The following is a 27,922-nucleotide window of genomic DNA, read 5'->3' on the forward strand; positions in this document are numbered from 1 at the left end:
GGGACATAGTGAGTGGAAAAGATCTGCCCACATTTATATTTAAATTTTTTCTAAATCTTGTTGGAAGTTAAAGATAGAGCAAGAAACAATTTTCTTCCTTCTAATCAGATTTTTCAATCTTTCATAATTTTCCTGAGTTGAAAATATATTTAATGTTAAAATGGAAAATTATCAACTAGATGCTAGAACTATTCAAATGAATAGTTTGCAGAATTCCTGGCTCCAAAAAACCACAGTTGCTGTTCAGTCGCTCAATCGTGTCTGACTCTTTGTGACCCCATGGACTGTAGTACACCAGGCTTCCCTGTCATTTACTATCTCACAGTTCATTTTTTGAAAATTGAAACTGCAGTTGGATTAGCAAAAAAAGAAAAAAGGAAATAATAATATGAGACATTAAAGAGAACATAGCTATTTTCAAAGATCCTCCCACCGCTAACCAAGCATCCAAAATTGAAAAAAAAAAATTTAAAGGCATTCACATATTTATCTTGATCCAGTTAATATCAAAACCATGCCTTACCTTGATAGCATGGAGCTATTCTCTTACTCAGTTCTGTTCGTAAATCAGAAGGCATTCCATAGCAAACACCCGTGGGGAGCTTAGACTCAGTCCTTATGTAAAATATATTTTTCCATCTATGCCCACAAGTCTGAATAAAACATAAAAGTAGACCAAATGATGTGAAAGTCTCACCCAGGGTATCTGGTTTCACGATGTGATCAGGGAACTTTCCCAACAACCTACCACAATGGAGCCGTTTTCTCCAGGCTGTCTGGAAAGCGTGACCCCCAGCCATTGATTATCTCTTTCTTCCAAGCAAGTCTTTCCACAAGGATCTCCAAAAGGGCTACCTACAGCATTGGAAAATAATTTTATCAGCAGTTATCTTGAAAACAATGTTATTCTGCAAGAACAGAGAAAACAAGCATGCATGCTTATCCCCAGTGTTTTTTCCTCCAGCTTCTGTGGAATACCATCTTTCCCTGTTTCCCTGTCATTATATATTTGGTGCACATTATGGGGGTAACCATGAGTTACTCTGTGCTAACATAATTGCTCTCTCACTGTGATTTTTGTTTGTAGAAAAGACCTCTGATTGGTAATACCAAGAAGAGATGGCCTTGATATAGGAGATAGCTTACCAGCATGACAAAGAGAGGGGAAACCAGTTTAAACCAACATGGGCTGTGCAAGTTTAACTGCATTATGTAATGCTTGGCAAAGAATGTGCACCTTTGTTTTGATCATTTATCTAGCAACGCAAGCAACATTACCAGAGCACTTTCTAAAATGTTTCATGTATTGAGACACTAAGAATAGAAGGACCACAATATGGTCCTCAACATTTAAGTCACAGTTTGTTGAAGCTGGAAGATGATGACTGTGGGAAGCGGTTGTATATAATTAACATACTAATAATGCCTACCATTTTAAACAAACTGCCCTATGGTTTACAGTTAGTGGAACTGTGATGTTTTCAACAAAGAAAAAAGACTTTGAAAAACTGGATTATCTTCGGATAGAAAAAACTTCAGAAGGCACTTTGACAAAGACATGAATAGCCAGAAAGCCAAAAATAAAATATTACACATAAGCAATACTTCTAAAACATACAAAAAAAAAAGTGATATTCCCAGTGACTTTTTCCTTATTTTGTTGAAATCACTTCTTTGCTTTATGGCTGGGATCCCATATTAACTGTGATTTCAAGTAAGTGGTTTTGGGGGAGAATAAGATGCGGCATATTAAGATTCCTTTTGCTGCCTAGTTCCACACACTTCACATGCAACGTGACAGGTCCATTCCACTTGAACTTACTTCTAAAGGCAGATAAATACATTTGCATCAATTTGACTGGATAAAGGCATGGAACTTGAGTTTTTAAACTTAATTTTAGTACCAAATTTCATTCATTGATAGGTACCATACTCTAAATCATTAGGCACCTATCACCTTAACCCCTAGATAAAGCTTCCTGGGCAAACTCAGAATACTTACACAGATAATGTAGTATTGGAAAGTGAAATTATTTGCAGTAAGTCTCTGGGTAAGAGAGAATTTAAGGGGTGTGGAAAGATATTTGTGTATACATTGTATTCATTTGCTCATTCTCTACCATGAAGTTCAGGACAAACCAACTCTCTGACATAGCTAAACTGAAAAAGTTTCTTAGCCCCTTCTCTGGAGATTGATTTCATAGGTCCAAGGGAGGCCCTGACTACCCAGGTGTTTTTCATGATGTGGAACACCATTACTATGCTATGTGGATCATCTTTTTTTGGCCGAGTTTCTTGCAGAATAGTAATGTCAACTCCCGCCTCCTGGTAGTGCCTGCCAAGAGCGTGAGACAGAGGAAGACGACTAAGGATAGGTCTGGAAAAACAAGGCTGGGCTTCATTAGCAATGGCTACTTGGAATGGGCTTCCCAGGTGGCTCAGTAACAGAGAGTCTCCCAGCCAATGCAGGAGACATGGGTTCAACCCCTGGGTCAGGAAGATCTCCTGGAGGAGGAAATGGCAACCCACTCCATTATTCTTGCCTGGGAAATTCCCTGGTCAGAGGAGCCTGGTGGGCTACAGTCCATAGGGTTGCAAAAGAGTCAGAGGTGACTTAGCAACTAAATAACAACTTGAAATGGAAAGGAGCCTAAACCTTGATCAAGGATGGAAGCATACGGTTTCCTTATTCAAGTTAATAAAGAAAAGAAGGGACAGGGGGAGGGAAGGAGAGAAAGACAATTATATTGTAGCATCAAGTGGGTCAAGTCTAACAAAGAAAGTTGTTACTATGGCTACATTATGCCCATGTAATTGAAAGAAAGTGAAAGAATAACAAACAAGAAATTTTAATCTTCATTATGATACAAATGTTTGACATTTTACTAAAACTTCTATTTTTTTAAAGTAATGTCAAAAATAGATGATAAATGGTGGATTCATCTACTCAAAGCTGTGGTGGCAAGAACACACAGAACTGTACAAAAAAGTTCCTAATGACCTGGATAACCATGATGATGTGAAAACTCACCTAGAGCCAGACATTCTGGAGTATGAAGTTAAGCAGGCCTTAGGAAGCATTACTATAAACAAAGCTAGGGGAGGTGGTGGAATTCCAGCTGAGCTATTTCAAATTCTGAAACATGACACTGTTGAATTGCTGCACTTATGCCAGCAAATTTAGAAAACTCAGCAGTGGCCACAGGACTGGAAAAAGTCTGTTTTCACCCCAATCCCAAAGAAGAACAAAACCAAAGAAAGCTCAAACTGCCACACAATTGTGCTCATTTCAGCAAGGAAATGCTCAAAATTCTTCAAATTAGACTTCAACAGTACATGAACCAAGAACTTCCAGATGTACCAGCTGGATTTAGAAAAGTCAGAGGAACCAGAGATCAAATTGCCAACATCTGTTGGATCAAAGAAAAAGCAAGAGAATTCCAGAAAAATATCTCCATCTATTTCATTGACTACAATGAAAGCCTTTGACTGTGTGGATCACAACAAACTGTGGAAGATTCTTAAAGAGATGGAAATACTAGACCACCTTACCTGCCTCCTGAGAAACCTGTATGCAGGTCAAGGAGCAACAGTTAGAACTCTACATGGAAAAATGGACTGATTCCAATTTGGGAAAGGAGTATGTCAAGACTATATATTGTCACCCTGCTTATTTAACTTACATGCAGAGTACATCATGCAAAATTCTGGGCTGGATGAAGCCCAAACTAGACTCAAGATTTCTGGGAGAAATATCAATAACTTCAGATACGCAGATGACACCCTAATGGCAGAAAGCAAAGAGGAAATAAAGAGCCTCTGGATGAAGTTGAAAGAGGAGAGTGAAAAAGCTGGGTTAAAACTTAACATTCAAAGAACTAAGATCATAGCATCCAGTCCCATCACTTCATGGCAAACACATGGGGGAAAAATGGAAACAGTGACAGACTTTATTTTCTTGGGCTCCAAAATCACTGCAGATGGTGAATGCAGTCATGAATTTAAAAGATGCTTGTTCCTTCGGAGAAAAGCTATGACAAAACTAGACAGCATATTAAAAAGCAGAGACATCACTTTTCCAACAAAGTTCCATACAGTCAAAGCTATGGTTTTCCAGTAGTCATGTATGGATGATAGAGTTGGACTATAAAGAAAGCTGAGCACCAAAGAATTGATGCTTTTGAGCTGCAGTGTTGGAGAAGACTCTTGAGAGTCCTTTGGACTGCAAGGAGATCCAACCAGTCCATCCTAAAGGAGATCAGTTCTGGGTGTTCATTGGAAGGACTGATGCTGAAGCTGAAACTCCAATACTTTGGCTACCTGATGCGAAGAGCTGACTCATTTGTAAAGACCCTGATGCTGGGAAAGATTGAAGGTGGGGGAAGAAGGGGATAACAGAGAATGAGATGGTTGAATGGCATCACCGACTCAATGGAGATGAGTTTGGATAAACTCTGGGAGTTGGTGAGGGACAGGGAAGCCTGGTGTGCTGTGTTTCATGGGGTTGCAAAGAGTTGGACACGACTGAGTGACTGAACTGAACTGAACTTTGAGACCCCATGGACTGCAGCATGCCAGGCTTCCCTGTCCATCACCAACCCCTGGAGCTTGCTCAAACTCCTGTCCATCAAGTTTATGAGGCCATCCAACCATCTGATCCTCTGTTGTCCCCTTCTCCTCCTGCCTTCAATCTTTCCCAGCATCAGGGTCTTTACAAATGAGTCAGCTCTTCGCATCAGGTAGCCAAAGTATTGGAGTTTCAGCTTCAGCATCAGTCCTTCCAATGAACACCCAGGACTGATCTTTAGGATGGACTGGTAGGATCTCCTTGCAGTCCAAGGGACTCTCAAGAGTCTTCTCCAACACCGCAGCTCAAAGGCATCTATTCTTCAGTGCTCAGCTTTCTCTATGGTCCAACTCTCACATCCACACATGACCACTGGAAAAAACATAGCCTTGACTAGATGGACCTTTGTTGACCAAGTAATGTCTCTGCTTTTTAATATGTTGTCTAGGTTGGTCATAACTTTCCTTCCAAGGAGCAAGTGTCTTTTAATTTCATGGCTGCAATCACCATCTGCTGTGATTTTGGAGCCCCCAAAAATAAAGTCTGACAGTTTCCACTGTTTCTCCATCTATTTGCCATGAAGTGATGGGACCAGATGCCATGATCTTAGTTTTCTGAATGTTGAGCTTTAAGCCAACTTTTTCACTCTCCTCTTTCACTTTTATCAAGAGGCTCTTTAGTTCTTCTTCGCTTTCTGCCATAAGGATGGTGTCATCTGCATATCTGAGGTTATTGAGATTTCTCCTGGCAATCTTGACTCCAGCTTGTGCTTCTTCCAGCCCAGTGTTTCTCATGATGTACTCTGCATATAAGGTAAATAAACAGGGTGACAATATACAGCCTTGACGTACTCCTTTCCTGATTTGGAACCAGTCTGTTGTTCCATGTCCAGTTCTAACTGTTGCTTCCTGACCTGAAACAGTTTTCTCAAGAGGCAGGTCAGGTGGTATGGTATTCCCATCTCTTTCAGAATTTTCCACAGTTTATTGTGATCCACACAGTCAAAGGCTTTGGCATAGTCAATAAAGCAGAAATAGATGTTTTTTCTGGAACTCTTTTGCTTTTTCAATGATCCAGCAAAGAGGTGGACACAAATGACTGACTGAACTGATGTACTGATGTGAAAGCTGGACCATAAAGAAAGCTGAGCATTGTAGAATTGAGGTTTTTGAACTGTGGTTCTGGAGAAGACTCTTGAGATTCCCTTGAATAGCAAAGAGACCAAACCAGTTAATCCTAAAGGAAATCAACCTTGACTATTCATTGGAGGGACTGGTGTTGAGGGCCTCCCTTGTGGCTCAGATGGTAAAGAATCTGCCTGCAATGTGGGAGAGCCGGGTTTGATCCCTGGGTTGAGAAGATCTCCTGGAGAAGGTAATAGCAACCCACTCCAATATTCTTGCCTGGAGAATTCCATGGACAGCGGAGCCTGGTAAGCTACAGCCCATGGGGTGGCAAAGAGTCAGACACCACTGATCGACTAACACACACACACACACACACACACACACACACACTCCAATATTTTGGCAACCTGATGCAAACAGCTGACTCACTGGAAAATACCTTGATGCTGGGAAAGACTGAGGGCAGGAGAAGAGGGGGATGACAGAGGATGAAATTGTTGGATGGTATCATGGACTCCATAGACATGAATCTGAGCAGACTCCAGGAGATAATGAAGGACAGGGAAGCCTGGCGTGCTTCAGTCCATGGAGTTGCAAAGAGTCGGACATAATTGGGCAACTGAACAACAACATCCCAAAAGACACTCCAATAAAGTATCTTCTCTGAAAATACCAAAGTCTTTCTAAAATTAGTCAACATTCAGTTTATGTGCAGGAGGAAATTAAATAATTTTCCTCCTGTGCAGTTTCCAACTGCGCAGGAGGAAAATTAAAGACAGGAGAGAACAGAGGTCACAAACAATATATTATCTCTTTATAATAGATTGACACTATAATATATTTATACTACTTTAAAATGCAGTATGTTTAATGAACAGTTTCATTAAGATCACGGCCAATATTTAGACACAAGTTTCCTGTTCTAGAGACACCACCACAAAGTTTACAAACATATAGTAATATGTATGCAATAAACATATAATAGTTTAGAACCACGAAATGCCATGTAAATAGCATGAAAATGGCCCCAGAGTTTTTTTTTTTTGATTAATATATTTAATTGGAGGATTATCACTTCACCAGTGTGGTGGCCCCTGCCACACAGCCACACGCATCAGCCATGGGCGCACATGTACCCCCCATCCTGAACCCCCCTCCCAACTCCTTCCCTGTCCCATCCTTTTGGGTGGTCCCCGGGCACTGGGTTTGAGTGCCCAGCTTCATGCATCGAACTTACACTGGAAAAGGCCCCAAAGTTTTTATACAGGAAAATAGTGAATCATCATCTGTTTCTCAGCTGAGTTCTCTTACTTGTTGATTTTAAAATAGAGACTAGAGAAACTCCCTCAGTAACTGTTTGCCAGGTCCACAGATTATTCCCCTTTGCATCCTTTCTGCTTTAGTTTTAGCGCTCAGGTGACATCACAGTGTCATCACTGCAAGGACTCTCATTCTTAAGAGTCACACACTTAGATAATTCTAGAAAATGAACAAACACACAGACTCCTGCTTACGTAAGTTTCTTCCCTTTACTTCCTAACACTGCTTCTGTCACAGGCAGCACCCAACAGCAACAATAATCTTGAGCTACTTTCAGCACTGGTAACAAGGCAAAATCAGCTGAAGAACAGCTTATAAATCTCCACCACTGAGCTGGGTCTCTTCTTAATTCTGGGCAACTTTCCCCCTCTGCTTCTGCAGTGCTTGCAGACCACATCACCAGCTTACGCTCTGCGTCTCTCCAGAGCTTTCCCCTCACCTCTGTGCTCTGGAGGCCACACCTTCTCACGTGGTTCTCAGCTCTGACTGGACATCAAGATCAGCTGGGGGAGTTTTGAGCAGATACTGACACCTGGTCCAGATTTGTGCCCAGTTTGAGATTCAGACCTGAATTTTGCACACAGTTCCCCAGGTAACGGCAGCATGCAGCTGGACTTATGAGCAACTGCGCTGCAAAACGCATGCTTTGCCATTTCCTGTGTTAGACAATATTTGAAAAGGAACTACTCCATTCAGAAAATGATAGTAATATCTTTTTGCCCTCCTTGGTTTCAACAAAAATTTGAAATAGCATATCAAATGTTAAGCCAATTTTTTTCATGTGGAAATATAGTATTTATAATTTGGTCAGAAAGGGTGATTATGAGACTGTTGTGAGAAAGTTAATTCTCATGAATTTCCCTGACAGAACAACATAGATAAATGCAGATGATCTTTATATTTTATCCAAATGTCATGCTGAAATGATTTATAATCTGGTTTTCAATTCAGCTCATACAGTACTGATCTAAACTCTTAGTAAATCGATTCAGCTTCATAATTAAAAAAATGTACTTTACATGGTTTAACATAAATGAGGTTGGTAGAAATTAATATGTGATAATTTTCCATGCTTTTATACAACTAGAATGACTAATTCTTAGCACAGTTGAATGCATTTTCCCAGTAGACATTAAAAAAAAAAAAAAACAAAGCCACATGAAAACCACACACCTTATTCTAAAAATTAAGTCCATCTTTCTCTTTCATATTTTTCCTCTTTCAATTTGTATTTGGGAAAGCAAATACAAAGATGTATGCTTACTATTTGGTTTTCATTCCCACTTACTGATTTTGTTTTAGTATGTATATGAGTGTATAAATATGAATAAGTAGTGATTTTGATAGATGGATACAAAGGATATCAGTACAAAGCCAATTGGGAACATTTTTTGCCATTCCCTCCACTTTTTTTTTTTTCTGTTTTTCATGTCATCTATTTTAGTGCCATTGTTTCAAGTGACAAAATATGACAGAGACTATGGGAGACTAGATATTAGCTCTTGAGTGTCACTTGATGGGGGAAGACTGACTGTTTCATTGATTGGCATTTCCACAGCACAGAACAGGGCCTTACATGCAGTAGGCAGGAACGGAATGTTTGCTGAGGGAGGGAATTCTAATACCCACTTTTTCCACCACAAAATGCTCCACTAGAGGGTACTAGAGGTTGGACTCTTGAGAGACCCTTGGACAGCAATGAGATCAAATCAGTCAATCCTAAAGGAAATCAACCCTGAATATTCACTGGAAGGACCGATGCTGAAGCTCTAATACTTTGGCCACCTGATTTGAAGAGCCAACTCATTAGAAAAGACCCTGATGCTGGGAAAAGACTGAAAGCAGGAGGAGAAGGGAGCAGCAGGGGATGAGATGGTTAGATAGCATCACTGACTCAATGGACATGGATCTGAGCAAACTCCGGGAGATAGTAAACGACAAGGGAGCCTGGCGTGCTGCAGTCCATGGGGTCACAAAGAGCCAGACACGACTTAGCAACTGAAGAACAACAGAGGATACAACTGGAAAATTTTCACCATTCAAGGATCTAAACTTTGGAGAGGTCTTCTTTCTTCCTACTATTCTCCCCTACTTCTCTTCCAAAACACTAGTCCGGTAAGTTTTAAGATAGTAGCAGATGGTCTGAAGGAAAACAATGTTTGCAGGTTTGAAGATCTTTACAAAGTGCAATATGTGAGTAGGATGGTTTAGGACTGAGAATTAGGTGGGCCTCCAGAGATGGCTGTCTCAGAGGGATTCCGCAAGGGCTGTGGGCAGTAATTGAGGGGTGTGTGAAGGGCTTGGGCCAGAGCCCGGCAGAGAAAGCAGGCAAACATGAGTTGATATTGACATTATTATTTTAAGGATTAAGCTAGAGATATGATTAAGGTACACATATGTCATGGCATATATCCTTCTCCATAACATATTTGTGGCATATCACTGTCAGCGACCAACCTAGACAGCATATTAAAAAGCAGAGGCTTTACTTTGCCAACAAAGGTCTGTCTAGTCAAGGCTATGGTTTTTCCCCTGGTCATGTATGGATGTGAGAGTTGGACTATAAAGAAAGCTGAGTGACAAAGAATTGATGCTTTTGAACTGCAGTGCTGGAAAAGACTCTTGAGAGTCCCTTGGACTGCAAGGAGATCCAACCAGTCCATCCTAAAGGAGATCAGTCCTGGGTGTTCATTGGAAGGACTGATGTTGAAGCTGAAACTCCAATACTTTGGCTACCTGATGCGAAGAGCTGACTCATTGGAAAAGACCCTGATGCTGAGAAAGATTGAGGGCGGGAGGAGAGGGAGACAACAGAGGATGAGATGGTTGGATGGCATCACCGACTCAATGGACAGGAGTTTGGGTGAACTCCGAGAGTTGGTGATGGACAGGGAGGTCTGGCGTGCTGCAGTTCATGGGGTCGCAAAGAGTCGGACATGACTGAGCAACTGAACTGAACTGTCAGTGAGCCCTTACCATACACATTCAATTCATTTAATTCTCACAGCAGCAACGGAGGACTGTGCTAACAATCTCATTTCACAAGTAGAGAAATAGAATCTTAAAGAAGTAAAGATATTTGCCCAAATTCATGTGGCTAGTAAACGGAAAAGATTAGAATCAAGTATAAGAAATTTTAGAATGAAATACTGCCATTTGCAGCAACATGGATGGATCTCGAGATTATCATATCAAGTGAAGTAAATCAGACAAAAATATATCAAGTATATGCAGAATCTAAAATACCATATTAATGAATGTATTTACAAAACAAAAATAGACTTACAGACATAGAAAACAAACTCATAGTTACCAAAGAGAAAAAGGTGGAGAAGGATAGATTAAGAGATTGGGATCAGCAGATCCAGATACAAATTATTAAACATAAAAGAGACCAACAATAAGGTCCTACTGTACAGCACAAGATATTATATTTGATATCTTGCACTAAAACATAATGGAAAAGAATTTTTAAAAACTTTTAGTAATTGAAGATCTCAAAGTAGTTACTTTCCACGAATCTGGAGTATATACAATAGAACTGTACAATTATTTCAAATGTATGAATTATCTGAATAAATTTCACTTTCTAATCTTTTCTGCCAGCTGAAAATGTGTAAAGTTTCTAGTCAACTTTCTAGGGTTCATGAAAAATGTCCCTTTCTTGGTCCCTATCTTACCCTGATCTTTTCCTCAGTTTAGATCAATTCTCAATACTTTGGCATTTCCACTGAGGAATGAGCAAGGGGTAAGACCAGACTCAAAGGTCTTCCTGTAGCCTTTTGACAGCTTGAGTGACACATTGTGGGTAGGGCAGCTTGGGACTTTTGGATGCAGTGACAAGTGTTTATCTGCCTGTGTCACTGGCTTAATCAGTTCAGACATTCGATTGGGGCTCTCAGACTGGTCTTCTGGATACTAAGACAACACACATATTGGTCTGATCTTTCAAAACATGACATAATTTTCAAGTTTTAGAAAAATAGTGAAAGACCTTACTTCCATCAATTACTTTTTTTAACATGAAGTTCTAGTCTATTGAAAGATTAGTCCTATATATTTCAAACTCTTCCACTCTAAATTTTTCTCAAATAATCCTGACAAACAAATGACTCTTCTTCTACGTTCTATAAAGCGTCATTCATTCAATATTTCTGTATTTGTAGAAGCAACAATTACTGAGTGAAACAGAATACAGACAAGACATATGGGATTAAAAGAAACATACCAATTCAAATATGACCAGAATACAAGGCCTACCATTGGAGGGTTATAAAAATTACAGAAATTGTATGCCTGTGCATACAAGACTTTCTGGCACCTAGTAGGTGTTCAATAAATGAGTGGTAAAGGCTTCCACTCCCTAGTGTACCCACATTGCATTGATGTGGACACACCAGCAGAGGGAGCTCACGGTGCTGTGAGGTTGGATCAGCAGCATTCCGTAAGCTCTGTAAGCCAAAGGGCCCCTTGTTTTTATTTCTTACTGCTAAGTCGCTTCAGTCGTGTCCGACTCTGTGCGTCCCCATAGACGGCAGTCTACCAGGCTCCCCCTTCCCTGGGATTCTCCAGGCAAGAACACTGGACTGGGTTGCCATTTCCTTCTCCAATGCATGAAAGTGAAAAGTGAAAGTGAAGTCGCTCTGTCGTGCCCCACTCTTAGCGACCCCATGGACTGCAGCCTACTAGGCTCCTCCATCCATGGGATTTTCCAGGCAAGAGTACTGGAGTGGGGAGTCATTGCCTTCTCAGTTTTATTTCTTATCAAACACTAATTATTACTAAACCCACTAGATTATGATTATTATATTAAACTGTGTACTTTTCCCACACATCTAACAAAATGTGGTGGTGATGTTTCTAAAAGGTAACAGTGATGTTCATGAATTTCACAGCTAAAACAATAATTAGTAATGGAAAGTAAACCACTCCAGTTCTAGAGGAGACATGGGACATGAAAGCACTAAACTTCCAAGAGCATTTCCACCAATGCATCTAGTGGCACTCAAGGATCGAAACATCAAATTAATATCAAAATTAGAAACAATTCTTGATGAATCTTTAAGTCTCATGCTCTTAGACTTTGTAATACAAATCTGATAATTATGGATAACCATGCTCAGTTTATATAAGAACAGTTCCTATAATCAGAGGCCTGAAAAAACCAGCTATTCCAGTCTTCTAGGTCATTTTATTTTAATTATAGTTTTTATTTTATAATTTTATTTATTTTACTTTGTTGTATTTAGGAAGAGTTCCACACAGAGGTGAATGCATTCAGGCAGCAGAGTCAAGCCTGATGGTTACAGTTGTATAAATCTGGGTTGATCCTGAGTCATCACTAGACTTCTGAGCCCTAGAAAACCATTCTGCTTGTGAGCCTGAATCTAAGATAAGGGTTTCCCTTCAAGTGCCTTGGGTCCAAACTTCTTCACATTCCTATAGAAAACCTATACAAGTCTTTTTACTAAGTAGAGCAGAAAAATGTACAGCAACTGATATATCCTTTGAGCATAATATAAATAAGGAACGTTGTCTTATAATAATTATTAAAATAACACTTATTAAATGCTTCCCATGTAATAGGCACACTTTTAACATATGTGAACATATATATTGTCATTTAATTTTCCTTATATCCCTTAAAGGTGGATATTATTATCATTATCCCAATTTAATAGATGGAGAAGCTGAAAGAAAGGGAGAATAAGCACCTTGCCCAAAGTCACTAAACTTATAAGTGGGGGAAGGAAAGAGTCAAGCCCACACTGTCATCCACTACCCTATACTACTTTACAGTGATTTGCTATGAGTACTTAACCATTACTCAGCAAATGAATCCAAGTATTGGCACTATTAATGATCCTATTCTAATTCTATTTCATTATAACTTATATTTTAACATCCAATGTTAGAAAATAAGGAAAAACAACTCTCTGTTTCCATGGTTTTCAATTAATCTCTTAGACTTAAGGAGTCATTTGAAATAGCATCACTAGTATACAAGTACCATTTCATTTGAAAAAGTATCACTAATATTATAGATACTGTTGTTCTTTGAAACAAAAACAGTATAAGAATGTGAACAGAAAAGCACTGCAGGGAAACCTGCCCTCACTTAATGCTCACTGGTCAATACTGACGTTCTGAGCTTGGTTTTGGAATTCACAGCGTAGGATGGAGGAGGAGGTCGGAATGATAATAAAACTCAAAAATATGAGAAAAGTAAAAATCAGTCAGGGAGTCCATGGCATCATTCTGTACCAGTCAGTGTAGGATCAGACCGAGATGAAGGGTTCCTGCCAACAGAGGACAACTTTTCATTCAAAGTTTAAAGGGGGGGATAAGATGTTGCAGAGACAATGCAACAATGATTTTCAGATAAAATAATGACATTCTAATAAATACTAAAAAATGGTCCCAAGAGAACAGAGAATAGCATTGAGGTTAGGTAGACCTAGAATGATTTCACAGAGGGTAGATACTGACAAGAGACTTCTACCTAGAATATAATTTTAAAAGGACACGTCTAATCCACTTCACAAAATATTTCCAGCAAAAGAGATTTGACAACTATGTCTATACTCTTACTATATCTGAACAATTCATTGTGAATTACAGTATTTCATAGAAATTATATGAAAGAGATGACTAATTATTTGTTTAAAATCCTTAGGGATAAACTGAGGACATCAGAACCAACACATGGCATTACTGAACCCAGTCTTGTCCCCTGCAAGTCCACTTCCATGTTCTAATTTGATACTGTCAACTACTCCTAAAATTAAAATTCCACCAATTTTAAAGACAGCCCATTCTAGACTTCCTATCTCAGGCGTGTGTATTCTTTAGACTGTCCAGCGTAAGTGGGCAGAGTCTGGAATGCAAGGCTGGCCTAGACATCTGGGAACAATGCTGAGCTAAGTCACTTCAGTTGTGTCCGACTCTGTGCGACCCCATAGACGGCAGCCCACCAGGCTCCCCATCCCTGGGATTGCTGAAACACACAGCAAATCCCAGAAGACCCCACCCAAATCTGAGAAGTGTACCCATCTATTTCACATTCATTGAGACTCTACTATGTGCTCATCAAAACTGGCCAGAACTGACTCGATTACTCATGTCCGTTGTTCCAAAATACTTTCATTATCCAACTGCTTCTCCCTATTGTACATATCTAGCATTATGCTTGCAACGTTTCTCATAAGTACTTATCTGTTTACCTGTTATTCCTGTAACTGAGTTCTTCGAAGGCTTTAGCCATCTTGGCCAACTTCCTATTCCAAGTACCAACATAAGTAATGGATAACATTTATTTAATAAATGAAGGAAGAACCCAAGGAAGAACTCTTCCTTTAATAAAGGAAGAGTTGATATTTGGCACCAATATTTTCTCACTCCTCACCCCTCTGAAGTCTGGCATTACCACTAAAACAGGTCTTTCCAAGGTTGTTAACAAACCAATTCTTTCTAAATCCAAAGAATCCTCCTAGGCTCTTACCTAGCTTGACCTCTTAACCTCTTTTGATACGCCAACAACTCACCTCTTCTCAAAATCTCCCATTCTTCAACTTCCATAATGCCATATTGACCTGATTCCCTGGCTACCCCTTCGGCTTTTCCTCCTCAGTCTTATTTTTCTGGCTCTTTTTCTTTATCCAATGGTTCTTAACCGTGGATGAACACTGGAGTTATCTGGGGGCCTCTGGAAACTCCCAATGCCCTACTAAAGATTCTTCACACAACTCCAATGTATGTGGGTGAAGCTTTTCCACACCACCACCAAGAAATTCTCTGAGACTAGGTGGGGGTCCTGAAATCCAACTTGTAATTATAATAGTATCTACCTGGAGATAATGTCAGATTGCACCAATTAAGGGTTCAGTTCTGCAAGCTCTTTGACAAAGGTCTGAGTACTAATTTTTTAAATTTAACTCCAGAAGCAAAAGCAACAAAAGCAAAAATAAATAAGTGAGACTACATCACACTACAAAGTTTCTGCACAGTAAAGGAAACCATCAACAAAACGAAAAACCAACCTTCTGAATGAGAGAAAATATGGAGCAGAATGATATAAAAACATGCCCAGCATCACTGATCATCAGGGAAATGCAAATCAAAATCACAAGGAGCTCTCACCTCACACCTGTTGGAACGGCTATTATCAAAAAGACAAGAGAGAACAATGTTAGTGAGGGTGTGGAGAAAAAGGCTGCGCATTGTTGGTGGGAATGTAAATTGGGGCAGCCACTATGGAAACAGCATGGAGGTTCCTCAAAAAATTAAAAATAGAACTACCATAGTTCTAACAATTCCAACAATGCTTTTGGGTACATATCCAAAGAAAAGGAAAACACAACTAAAAATAGCATAATGTACACCCCCCCCCATATTTACTGTAGTATTATCTGTAATAGCCAAGATGGGAAATAACCTAAGTGTTCAATGAAGAGTGAGCGGATGAAGAACTGCAGTATATGTATATATATATATGTATATATATATATATGTATATATATATGTATATATATGTATATGTATATATATATGTATATATATGTATATATATGTATATATGTGTATATGTATATATATACATATATATATATGTAATGGGGTATCATTCAACCATAGAAAAGAATGTAATCTTGTCTGCAACAACGTGACTGAGCCGTGATGACATGCTAAGTGAACTAAGTCAGAGAAAGATTAATACTCTATGATCTCACTTATATGTGGAATCTAAAAAAAAAAAAGCTCAGAGAGAGAACAGATATGTGGCTGCCAGAGATGGGGGCAAAGAGGGAGAAATGGTTGAAGGAAACCAAAGGGTTAAAAACAGAAAAAAGTAAATACAGTACATTACTGAACAACACTGAAAAATACCTTACTATCACCCAGCAATTTGTGATTATCTCCTATAGGACTAGGAAATTTAGGCAACGTTAATAAATTCACATAAAACTTCCTCAATGGGTAATGGAACTCTTAGAAGAAACTTGAAAGGTAAAAATGCACTGGGAGTATGTTTAACAGTTGATTTACAATACATGAAATATTTCAAAGACTATTTTCTTTCCATATCACCCCCCAGCACACGTTTCAGATGTCAATCTCAAGTGCACTGGCTATTGAAGTTTCCATCAGTGTTTTCCTTTGGTTTGATTAATTTGCAAGTGTGGTTCACAGAACTCAAGAGAACCATTTTACTCACGAGATTATCAGTTTATGATAAAAGCAGAAACTTAGGAACAGCTGGGTGGAAGAGACACACAGGGCAAGACATGGGAAACATGAAGGGAGCTCCCAGGCCCTCTCTGAATGCACCACTAGTCCTAAAGCCCCACATGGTCACAAGTCCTGTCCTTTGGGGCTTTTATAGAGATTTCATTGCATAGCCATGAGTGATTAAATCATTGGCATTGGCAACTGGTTCAACCTCCAGCGCCTCTTCTCCTGCTGGTGTCAGGGGGATAGGTATGAAAGTTCCAATCCTCTGATTATACAGTGTGCTCTACTGGCAACCAGTCACATCCTTTGGTCCTAAAGTCACCTCATTAACCTAACAAAAGACATATTTATCACTCTAGAAAACTCCAAGGGTTCTAGGATCAGTTCAGTTCAGTCGCTCAGTCATGTCAGATTCTTTGTGACCCCATGAATTGCAGCATGCCAGGCCTTCCTCTCCATCACCAACTCCCGGAGTTCACTCAGACTCACGTCCATCGAGTCAGTGATGCCATGCAGCCATCTCATCCTCGGTCGTCCCCTTCTCCTCCTGCCCCCAATCCCTCCCAGCAGCAGAGTCTTTTCCAATGAGTCAACTCTTCGCATGAGGTAGCCAAAGTACTGGAGCTTCAGCTTTAGCATCATTCCTTCCAAAGAAATCCCAGGGCTGATCTCCTTCAGAATGGACTGGTTGGATCTCCTTGCAGTCCAAGGGACTCTCAAGAGTCTTCTCCAACACCACAGTTCAAAAGCATCAATTCTTTGGCGCTCAGCCTTCTTCACAGTCCAACTCTCACATCCATACATGACCACAGGAAAAACCATAGCCTTGACTAGATGGACCTTAGTTGGCAAAGTAATGTCTCTGCTTTTGAATACGTTATCTAAGTTGGTCATAACTTTCCTTCCAAGGAGTAAGCGTCTTTTAATTTCATGGCTGCAGTCACCATCTGCAGTGATTTTGGAGCCCCCCAAAATAAAGTCTGACACTGTTTCCACTATTTCCCCATCTATTTCCCATGAAGTGTTTGGATCGGATGCCATGATCTTTGTTTTCTGAATGTTGAGCTTTAAGCCAACTTTTTCACTCTCCACTTTCAGTTTCATCAAGAGGCTTTTTAGTTCCTCTTCACTTTCTGCCATAAGGGTGGTGTCATCTGCATATCTGAGGTTATTGATATTTCTCCTGGCAATCTTGATTCCAGCTTGTGTTTCTTCGAGTCCAGTGTTTCTTATGATGTACTCTGCATATAAGTTAAATAAGCAGGGTGACAATATACAGCCTTGACATACTCCTTTTCCTATTTGGAACCAGTCTGTTGTTCCATGTCAGTTCTAACTGTTGCTTCCTGACCTGCATACAGATTTCTTGAGAGGCAGGTCAGGTGGTCTGGTATTCCCATCTCTTTCAGAATTTTCCACAGTTTACTGTGATCCACACAGTCGAATGCCTTGGCATAGTCAATAAAGCAGAAATAGATGTTTTTCTGGAACTCTCTTGCTTTTTCCATGATCCAGCAGATGGTGGCAATTTGATCTCTGGTTCCTCTGCCTTTTCTAAAACCAGCTAGAACATCAGGAAGTTCACAGTTTACGTATTGCTGAAGCCTGGCTTGGAGAATTTTTAGCATTACTTTACTAGCATGTGAGATGAGTGCAATTGTGCAGTAGTTTGAGCATTCTTTGGCATTGCCTTTCTTTGGGATTGGAATGAAAACTGACCTTTTCCAGTCCTGTGGCCACTGCTGAGTTTTGCAAATTTGCTGCCATATTGAGTGCAGCACTCTCACAGCATCATCTTTCAGGATTTGAAACAGCTCAACTGGAATTCCATCACCTCCACTAGCTTTGTTCCTAGTGATGCTATCTAAAGCCCACTTGACTTCACATTCCAGGATGTTTGGCTCTAGGTGAGTGATCACACCATCGTGATTATCTGGGTCGTGAATATCTTTTTTGTACAGCTCATCCGTGTATCCTTGCCACCTCTTCTTAATATCATCTGCTTCTGTTAGGTCCAGACCATTTCTGTTCTTTATCGAGCCCATCTTTGCATGGTATCTCTAATGGTATGCCTTGGTATCTCTAATTTTCTTGAAATCTCTAGTCTTTCCCATTCTGTTGTTTTCCTCTATTTCTTTGCATTGATAGCTGAAGAAGGCTTTCTTATCTCTTCTTGCTATTCTTTGGAACTCTGCATTCAGATGCTTATATCTTTCCTTTTATCCTTTGCTTTTTGCTTCTTTTCTTTTCACAGCTATTTGTAAGGCCTCCCCAGACAGCTACTTTGCTTTTTTGCATTTCTTTTCCATGGCGATGGTCATTAACCTAACAAAAGACATATTTATCACTCTAGAAAACTCCAAGGGTCCTAGGATCACTGTGTCAGAAATGGGGTTGAAGACCAAATATATATTCTTACTATAAATCACAATATCTAACCTAGCTAGACCCACTCCCAGAGAGTTTATTAGTTTAGGAGAAGGCCACCGGCACTTGGCTTCTTAAAGCTTGGCAGAAGAAGCTAGGTTGCAGCTAGAGAGTTGACCAATATTGTTCAAGCTGCTTCTCAAATGGCAGGAGTCCTATGGGATCTCTTCTGGGTCCAGTGATCCATTTAACCTAGAACATTCCTAGGTTAAACTTCATTAACTTCCATGGCTTTGATTGCCATCTCTATGCCAATTACCTTCAACTCTGAACTGCCTATATAGACCTCTCCTGCCCTCCAGGCCCATACATCCAACTGATTACCAGGTATCTATTTTTACATCTCACGGGACATAGCACCATCATCTGTCCAACAGCCCAAGTCAGAACCTTGGGTAACATCTTTGAAATCTTCTTCCCGTTCATCTCTCTCATTTACTAATTACAAAGTCCAGGTCACAGAGACCCGCTCTGCAGACAAACAGCAGATTTCACCGCTGACTAAATCAACGGCCAGGACAGACACCATGGACCTCCTGCAGATCTTGCCAGCTCTTGTCCCACACGTATTAGTGTTCACTGATACCTGGGTTCTGCCATACTCCCTTTTCCCTGTCCTTGAGGAGCCCAGGAACTAGCCTAACAGCCAGCCCAGGCCTCTGTGGCTACCCTGGTGTGAGAGGCTAGCTAACTGAGCTCCTCCTTGTACCCACCAAAGCCAAAGTACATGACGCCTGCCTCCACCCCAGTGGCTGATGTCACACTCAGGCCCACGCTCAAGGTTCGGCCATGCAGCTGTGAGCCTGCAGGTCACCAGCCTGCTGCCCATCATCCTGCTTCACTGCTGTGCACACATCTGGGAAGAGCACACTAACAGCCGGGGCCCCTGTAGTTTCCTGTGGGTCTGCATCAGACCCTGCCTCTGTCACTGCTCAGCACTACCATGCCCGCTGGAGCCAACACCTCCCTCTGTGCATCTGTGCCCCCCAGCCCAACACCCAGCCCCAGCCTCCACTGCACTGCGCACATGCGGAGGAAGAGTGTGTGACCGCAAAAGAGCATGCTGACAGCCAGCGCTTCTGCAGCTGCCGGAGAATTCACCAAGCTGTAACACAATAATCCCTGCTCACTTCTCTAATCTACACCGCTTCACACGCCACAGTTCAACTGTATGCTCTTTTCTTTCCATCCAAAGATATCGCCCTCTCAAAGACCTCAGGGTGCTCATACACACTTTGCTCTGTCCAGCACCCTTTCCCATAACCTCTTCCTCTGAGATAACTGATTTTTTTCCCTCAGTTTTCCACTAGAATTCCTTAGGAAGACATCACCTTATTCTCCTAACTAGATTAGATTTTTTCACCATACTTTCCTATAATAACCCAACCTATAGACTGCTTCCCTGGTGGCTCAGAGGTTGAAGCATCTGCCTGGAATGCAGGAGACCTGGGTTCGATCCCTAGGTTGGGAAGATCCCCTGGAGAAGGAAATGGCACCCTACTCCAGTACTCTTGCCTGGAAAATCCCATGGACGGAGGAGCCTGGTAGGCTGCAGTCCATGGGGTCGCAAAGAGTCGGACATGACTGAGCGACTAAACTATAGACTGCAAACCCCTTGAGGCAAGGGCCGTGTTTCTTTTCTAAGCCCAGGTTCCAGCACTTAGGCATCCCTCAGGAAATGACCAAATGAACCAATGACCCACACGCACAATGTATCACCATACTTGGCCCAAGAACTGTGACCAAGGGGAGATATTTTTTAGCCATTAGAAATATCACCCAGTGGTCAAGCAAACTTTTGGCAATAAATAAAATGCATTTTAGAAAACCTCGTCTCTCAAACCAGGTGGAAGCCATTCTTTTAGAGGTGGAGTCTGGGAAATTATTGGAAATCAGGAAACTTAATTCTTTTAATATGATAGTTTACGAATCTCTCTGTCTTAATGTTGTGCATAATTAGCATAACAAACCTCTGTTCAATGATGATTTTTCAAAATGACCAGTCTGTGTCAACATCAGCTTCGTAAGCTACAATTTAAAGAGTATTGCAAATAAGAAAGAAAAGTTATCAAGAATATATTTGATGTTTCAACAGTGAGTGGTCTGTCTTTTAATGTCAAGCTAATAATTCCTACAAATCAGGCAGAAGTGAGAATGAAGTAATCATTAGTCAAATGACACAGATGCTAATTAACTTAACCTCTTCCAAAGAGGTTATATAATTTCCAGAAAGAAATCTGAAGGGAAATAATGATGACTAACTTGTAATAAACCATTGTTCTCTCTAGTAAGAAAAAGAGGGACAAGAAGGGAGCTTCAAGGTCTAGTAATTATACAACACTGATCTAGAAAAGTGAAAATCCTATTTATTTTACATATAGACATTGGGAAAGCACTTGCTAAAAAGTCAGTGTTATTTTACATAGGGAAGTTAAGTTTTTCTCAAACAGTGCTCTCCAATAGAAACATAATGTAAGTTACATATGAAATAATTTTTACACCAGTCACATTAAAAAGTAACAAGAAATAAGCAAACTTAATGTTAATATTTCCTTTAACCTAATGCATCTAAAATATTCTCATTTAACTATTAATTGATATTAACTTCAAACTATTTATTTCAACATATGGTCAATACCTAAAAAATCAAGAGATTTTATATATATATATACATGTATGAATTTTTTGGTACTAAGTCTTCAATACCCAGATGTAATCTGTATTGTAGGACCTCTCACTACAAATTAGCCACATTTCATGTACTCAATAGCCATGTGTAGCTTGTGGCTACTATATTAGACAATAATTATATAATTTTATGTATTTTGTATACATTTCATGTATATTATATAACAAAATTATAACCTTTATTATCCAGACAAGTGTGCATTTGTTCAAGTCTGTATGTGCATACAAACACACATGTATAATGCTATTAGGAGCTATCAGTATAAAGCTATTGGCAGCAAGTTAAAAGTAATGAAAGATCTAGAGAGTATGTCTTTTGAAAGATGAAATAAAGACAATCTTTTTAATACAATTTTACAGTCATTTACATATTTTATTATCTTCTCCCTTCAAATATTGGTGAGCATGAATGGACTATCATTAAATACATTAACAAAGTCATTACTTGTAATGCCTTAATTTAGCAACCGTGTTCAAAGTTTCCTTTTAAAAAAACCTAGCAAGGATGCAGAGCACCTGGGTAGAAAACCAACTGAAACTGGATATCACTATGGCCTCCCCAGACACAGAGTCTTCACGGACAAGTTTCGATTCAGACCTCCTATAGGCAGACTACCTTCCTCTGGTTCACAGAGGGCAGTACCAAGGAAGTGAGCAGGAAAATACCTCTTAGGTAGGCAGGGAGGTGGAAGGAGCCTGTCTGCACGCAAGAAGAAATACATCTCTTCTATAGTCAATTCACTTCACTAAAAGGGGTACCTGACTCTCAACATCTCATCCCCTGAACATTCAAGATAAACAGGCATTTGCTGCTCACTTCTGATTATGACTACACTGAACATACCGCAATATGGGACAATTTTATGCACAACAGAGAAGGGGGGTTAGGAGGTAGGGGGAAGGGTATTGACGTCCTCTTTTGAAGGAAGGAATCTGTCTGAATGAAACTTTGAAAATCTTAGACCTGAAAACTAGTCCATGTATACAGCACTTTGAATTGTATAGGAGATGAGCGTTATTTTAAGGGATCTTTCAACTTCATCTCCTTGTTAGCAAATCAGGACATGAATGAAAGAAAACATCCTATGACATGGATATCATAGCTCAATATTTAGTTATTTTAAGATATTTTTGGTTGAGCCAACAAAAAAATATTTTTTCACTGTGTTTCAACTGTTATCTTTTCATTTATACATTTAACTTTTGGTTTCATCTATTAATTGTATTTATAACCTCACCATGCCTATAACAGATAACATGCAGATATAGATTTAAGTAGAAAACAAAGATAAAAATAAACTACTATATTTTTAATATAAATTTATTTATTTTAATTGGAGGCTAATTACTTTACAATATTCTTACACTGTTGGTGGGAATGCAAACCCAGAATTGAAAGAGACACATGTACCTCAATATTCATCGTGGCAATGCTTATAATAAACTAATATTTTTTGAATGTCAGTTAAATGTAAGATAGTGAGCTAAGCATTGTCCATACATTTGAGACAGGACAACTAAAACCATCTTATACAGATGATTGTGTGTGTGTATTTTTTCCTTGACAATTCTTCATAAAGAATACTATATAATCTACAAACCTGAGAATTTTAAAAAGCCTTTAGTTACCTTTATAGTTTCTAGTGTTCACTTTCTAGACGTTATCCTCAATCCCTTATTTTACAGCTTCAAGTTACTTCTGAGATTGCTCTGAATTGAAACGTATAATTTCTTCATATAAGGAAGATGCACTGTTTAAAATGTTATATGAGAAGTAATTTCAGTCAACTCTTTTGCAAATGTTCAAAGATGTGCAAATGTTCTATTACTATAGCCATCAGTGTTTCTACCAGTTGACTGACTAGAAATCTTGTCGTCTGCCTTTCATCTCAGTAAATAGCTTTTTTATTGATCAAAAATCTTAAAGTTGAAAATATCCCTTTGACTTATCATTTCTAGTTAATTCTCTTATTCACCAATCAGGTTGGTAACAATCAAGCTTTCACTTTGCTTTATTCATTTATCCACCCAATAAATCTTTATTTAATGCATGCTTGCTGTACATCTACCAGGCACACATTTCTCCATGGATATTTCTGTAGTCACTTCCTATGTTCCATGTGTCCAGAGAATTTAGGCTTTCCTACAATTTTGACAGATTATTTTTTATTATACTAAATTTTAATACAATATTGTGACCGGATCTTTCCAGTTAAATACAGACATCTAGAAATAGATCCAGTGCCATTCCAGACAGGAAGTAGGGGATAAATACCAGTGGTTGTAATGTCATGAATCAGGAAACTATGACAGGACAGCAAAATAAAACATTTCCCTCCCGAGACCTTGTCAAGATCCTCTGGCAGATCAAAGCTGTCTGCTCTGCTCCCTAATTCTTCATCCCTCAAGTCTCTTAGGAAAAGACAATTATGCTTTGCAGAGTTATTCCAAATGCATAGGTCTGTGAATGTGTTATGCTTTCCTAGTCTGCCTTTTGGGATGGAAGATGCTTAATAAGAGAGTGGGACTTACTCTATGCAGTGCAGACCACTCCTAAACTCTTATAAATGCTGAGTCAAAAATAAAATTCCATTATGTGCATATTGTATTTGAATTTACTGTCAATGAAGGGAAGAAGTATTCCAGTTTGAGAAAAAGCAAAGACTACTATGTAAAAAAAGGGGAGAGGGTATTAAAGATGCAGTGATTAACTTATCCCCAAAACCCATGGATAATAAAGATAAAAAAAAGATACTAAGTATAACCATTTATTCACCATTCACAGGTAACTCACCAGCTCAGCAGACACTATGTCGGACTCTTCAGTGAATTTTATTTGCATTGAAGATGTATATGTGACTGGAAATGGCTTGGACTTTGGACCCAAGCAGGCCTTTTCCAGCAGTCATGTATGGATGTGAGAGTTGGAGTATAAAGAAAGCTGAGCACTGAAGAATTGATGCTTTTGAACTGTGGTGTTGGAGAAGACTCTTGAGAGTCCCTTAGACAGCAAGAAGATCAAACCAGTGAACCCTAAAGGAAATCAGTTCTGAATATTCTTTGGAAGGACTGATGCTGAAGCTGAAACTCCAATACTTTGGCCACCTGATGTGAAGAACTGACTCACTGGAAAAGACCCTGATCCTGGGAAAGATTGTAGGCTGGAGGAAAAGGGGACAACAGAGGATGCAATGGTTGGATGGCCTCACCAACTGGATGGACATGAGTGTGAGCAAGCTCTAAGAGTTGGTAATAGACAGGGAAGCCTGGTGCGCTGCAGTCCATGGGGTCACAAAGAGTTGGACACGACTGAGTGACTGAACTGAACTGAGGCCTGACTTTGACTTGCAGTCCCATTTCCACTCACTAGCTGAGTAACTTTAGAAAATGTCCTTGCAACACTCTGAACCACATGCAAAGAGTCCTCACATGTAAAGTAAGAACAATGCCACCAATGGCCCAGTGTTGTTTTCTCGAAAAGAAGCAACATATAGGGCAGTTCCTAACAATGTTTGAAGCAATATAGGGTCTGAATTAATATTAGTTCCCCTTTCTTCCCCCATGTGTCTGTGCAAAGCAAATTTGCTGTTGACTTTGAAACATGAATTTTCTTCAGAATGCATTTTTAGAGACATTAAGAAATCAAGAGTCTTTGAAGAGAAAAATTAATAATTATACATTAAACCTCATTTTATTAATACTTCTATTAATGGTGGAGATGCCAATTTTTTCTTGTGCTCTCCTTTTATATTTCATATCTTAAGTAAAACTAGATTATTTTCTTTTTAAGTCCTTAGGCTAAATGACAGGGTATGGGATCAATTCCAACTGCTATTCCTGATCTGCCCCTTAGCCTGTTCTTTAACAAGGTTGGTAGGTCAAAGATAGAAATAAAATTCTCAAGTCTTGGCTTCGCTGGATCCTGTCATTAATGTGCTGAGAGATTTTAAGATGTGTTTTAAGATGGAAATAAAATTCTCAAGTCTTGGCTTCTCTGGATCCTGTCATTAATGTGCTGAGAGATTTTAAGATGTGTTTTACACATGGGGGGTGGGGGCAGGAGGAGGGGGAGAGAGAGAGGTCAAGGGAAGGTCTAAGGAGGTGTCAGAAATTTTCCTTCTACGTAGTTTTGTCAGAATGCTACAATCACTGTCATAAGCAAAAGGGAGAAAAACACTGGCAGAAAGGAGACCTCTTTTATGTTAAGAAGGGAACGTGGTGTTGAGTTAACAGTGAAAATCATCCCCTTTAAATGAGAACAGGCAATACGAGTTTTTTCCAGGACTTGTCCGCCGTGGAGTCCACAGGAGTGGGGTGAGGGCTTACTAGCTCCCGTCCCCAGATCCCACTCACCTAGCTGGAGCTGTTCACAGGTCCTGGCTGGATTCTTCCCAATCTTGCATCTGTAAATAGCCCCAGGTTTGACCACTGAAGTGTTGGAGAGCCAGTTGGCAGTGGGCGCCCCGACTACGAGCCTGAGAAGAGAAACGCGCACGTGGGTGCAGATGTTAGCCTTGCTGCCCACTAAACCCCGGGTCTCCGCAGAGGCAGCCGGGCCGCTCCCGCCGCCTCTGCCTCCGCCCACCACCCCAGCACTCAACCCGCCACCCCAAACTTCAGGGCCTGGCGCCAGAACGCACCCCGGCTGCTGCCACCCCAAGATGAGTTCGTTTCCCAAGCGCTTCTCCAGCGAGCTGGGTTCCCTCCTGCCTTCTCTAGAGGGAGGAAAGTTTGAATCAGGCAGGGAATCCCCGAGGCGCTTTTTGCTAGCTGCTCTGAGATGCCACAGGCTCCCGCGTCCGACCCTACTCACCATCGGTTCTCCCCGTGGCTGTGCAGCACCACCGAGTAGCCAAACAGGGTGTTGGGGGGTCCCTTGTAGAGCAGCGCACTCTCCGTGTCCACGTTGTAGGGGCGCCCGGTCGGGACCCCCGAGCACAACAGAAACATCACCGCCTCCCAGACGGCGGCCCCTCGGGGGCCCGGCCTTCGCCTCGCTTCCACAGCCATGAGCTCTCGGAGCGGAACATTCAACACTCAACCGCCACTCTCCGTCCCAAAGCTGCGCGGGATGCGACGGCTGGCCGAGGGGAAGGGCGCCCCGAGAGAAGAGGCTCAGCGTGTCCGGCGCCGGCGGGCGGGAGGGAAGAAGAGAGGGAGGAGGGCAGGGACCCAGAGAGGGAGGGGAAGTCGGGCTGCGGCGGGCGGAGCAATCCGAGATGGCAAGGGATAGGACGAGCCCGCAGATCCCCACGCCGGATTCTGCGGCCGGGAGGTGCGGTGACCGTGAGCCCCGGGGCGCGGGCCTCTGGGTGGGGTGCCGGGCGTGGTGCGGAGGCGCAGGACCCAGCGCTGACTCCCGGCACGCGTGACTGTAGGGGGCGCTGGGGGACCTTGGCTGCGCAGCGCGCGCCCAGGCCGGGCCTCCCGGCACTGCAGGAGTTGAGCTGGACCGGGCCAGGGCTTCGCCTTAACCGCGGTTGGGGCCTCAATCCTACCGACCGCGCGCGCCCACTATGAGCGTTGAGGCTCCTGCACGGTGTGGCCCAGAGGCCAGCCACAAACCTGGGCACCGCATGGACTGCGAAGGAACTGCCCTGAACCTTCGTTGCTAATCAGCACTACACCTGGTTTGGGGGGTGGGGGGTTAATAAGCAACCACTAGAAAAACTAACCAGGGAGCCACACACACACACGCAGAACACTCCCTGAAGGCGCCCAAGATACATTTTGGTGAAAAAGACGTTATGGTATTTAAGACTTCCACTTTCTTCCTCCCCTTACTTCCTCTTTAGTCCGGGCTGCTTGCTTGGAGCAGTGGCTCTAGCTGAAAGGCAGGGTGGGGCAGAAGGTTTAGGCTGTGGCTCTGTTCAAGGGCCAGGTTGGGGTAAGGAAACACTTGCCTCGTTTCCACTGAATCTGATGCTCCCCCTTTCCACACATCCGATCAGTTCCACCGGATAGGCGAGCCATCGGGGCTTAGGTCAAGACAGCGTAATGAGCCTCGAAAATGTGCTGGGGAACCGCAGCACACCACACTAAACTGGGTTTGACTCTTGTCCTGATTAAGCCAGGTGTACCTCAGGTTTCTTTCTAGTGCAGCTGGATAGCCACAGATGATTAGGGTGGTATTTGCAGGAGAGGCAGGTCTACATATTATTTAGGTTTCCCTGGTGGCTCAGATGGTAAATAGCCTGCAATGCAGGAGACCAGGGGTTGATCCCTGGGTCTGGAAGATCCCCTAGAGAGAGGAATGGAAAGTAAAAACAAAAGAAGAAAAAGCTTTCTTTATATAGTATGTGTGTGCGCTCGTTAAAACCATATTGAAGCAGTACCTCTCAAGTCGTAAAAGTAGACACATGATTAAAATACTTGTTCATTTATTTAGCATATTAATTGAGCAGGCATTTTGCCAGGCCCACAGGATGCCATGGGGAACAAGGCAGGGCAAGTTTTCAGGAAAAATTTTGGCTAGGTGGTAGACAGACAAATGTTTATTGACTGAAGAAAGTTCTGGATGTTTTAGGGACACTTAGAGTTGAAGGAGAAGCACAGTTGTTAG

At 41.1% G+C, this 27,922-nt stretch overlaps 1 protein-coding gene across 1 annotated transcript in view; it reads right to left on the reverse strand.

Annotated features, from left to right (window-relative positions):
- ITGA4 (integrin subunit alpha 4) overlaps window positions 1-27,635 on the reverse strand; it is a 95,772-nt gene extending 68,137 nt beyond the window's left edge. Inside the window, exons 1-4 of the mRNA XM_069577053.2 lie at window positions 26,174-27,635; window positions 25,714-25,835; window positions 749-855; window positions 524-653 (exon numbers count right to left, since the gene is read on the reverse strand). Coding sequence (XP_069433154.1) covers window positions 524-653; window positions 749-855; window positions 25,714-25,835; window positions 26,174-26,370 — 556 coding nt within the window. The 5' untranslated portion in view covers window positions 26,371-27,635. The remainder of the gene's footprint in view (window positions 1-523; window positions 654-748; window positions 856-25,713; window positions 25,836-26,173) is intronic.
- Window positions 27,636-27,922: the final 287 nt, after the last annotated feature.

The sequence above is a fragment of the Ovis canadensis genome, chromosome 2, assembly GCF_042477335.2.
Source record: "Ovis canadensis isolate MfBH-ARS-UI-01 breed Bighorn chromosome 2, ARS-UI_OviCan_v2, whole genome shotgun sequence".
Lineage (NCBI taxonomy): Eukaryota > Metazoa > Chordata > Mammalia > Artiodactyla > Bovidae > Ovis > Ovis canadensis.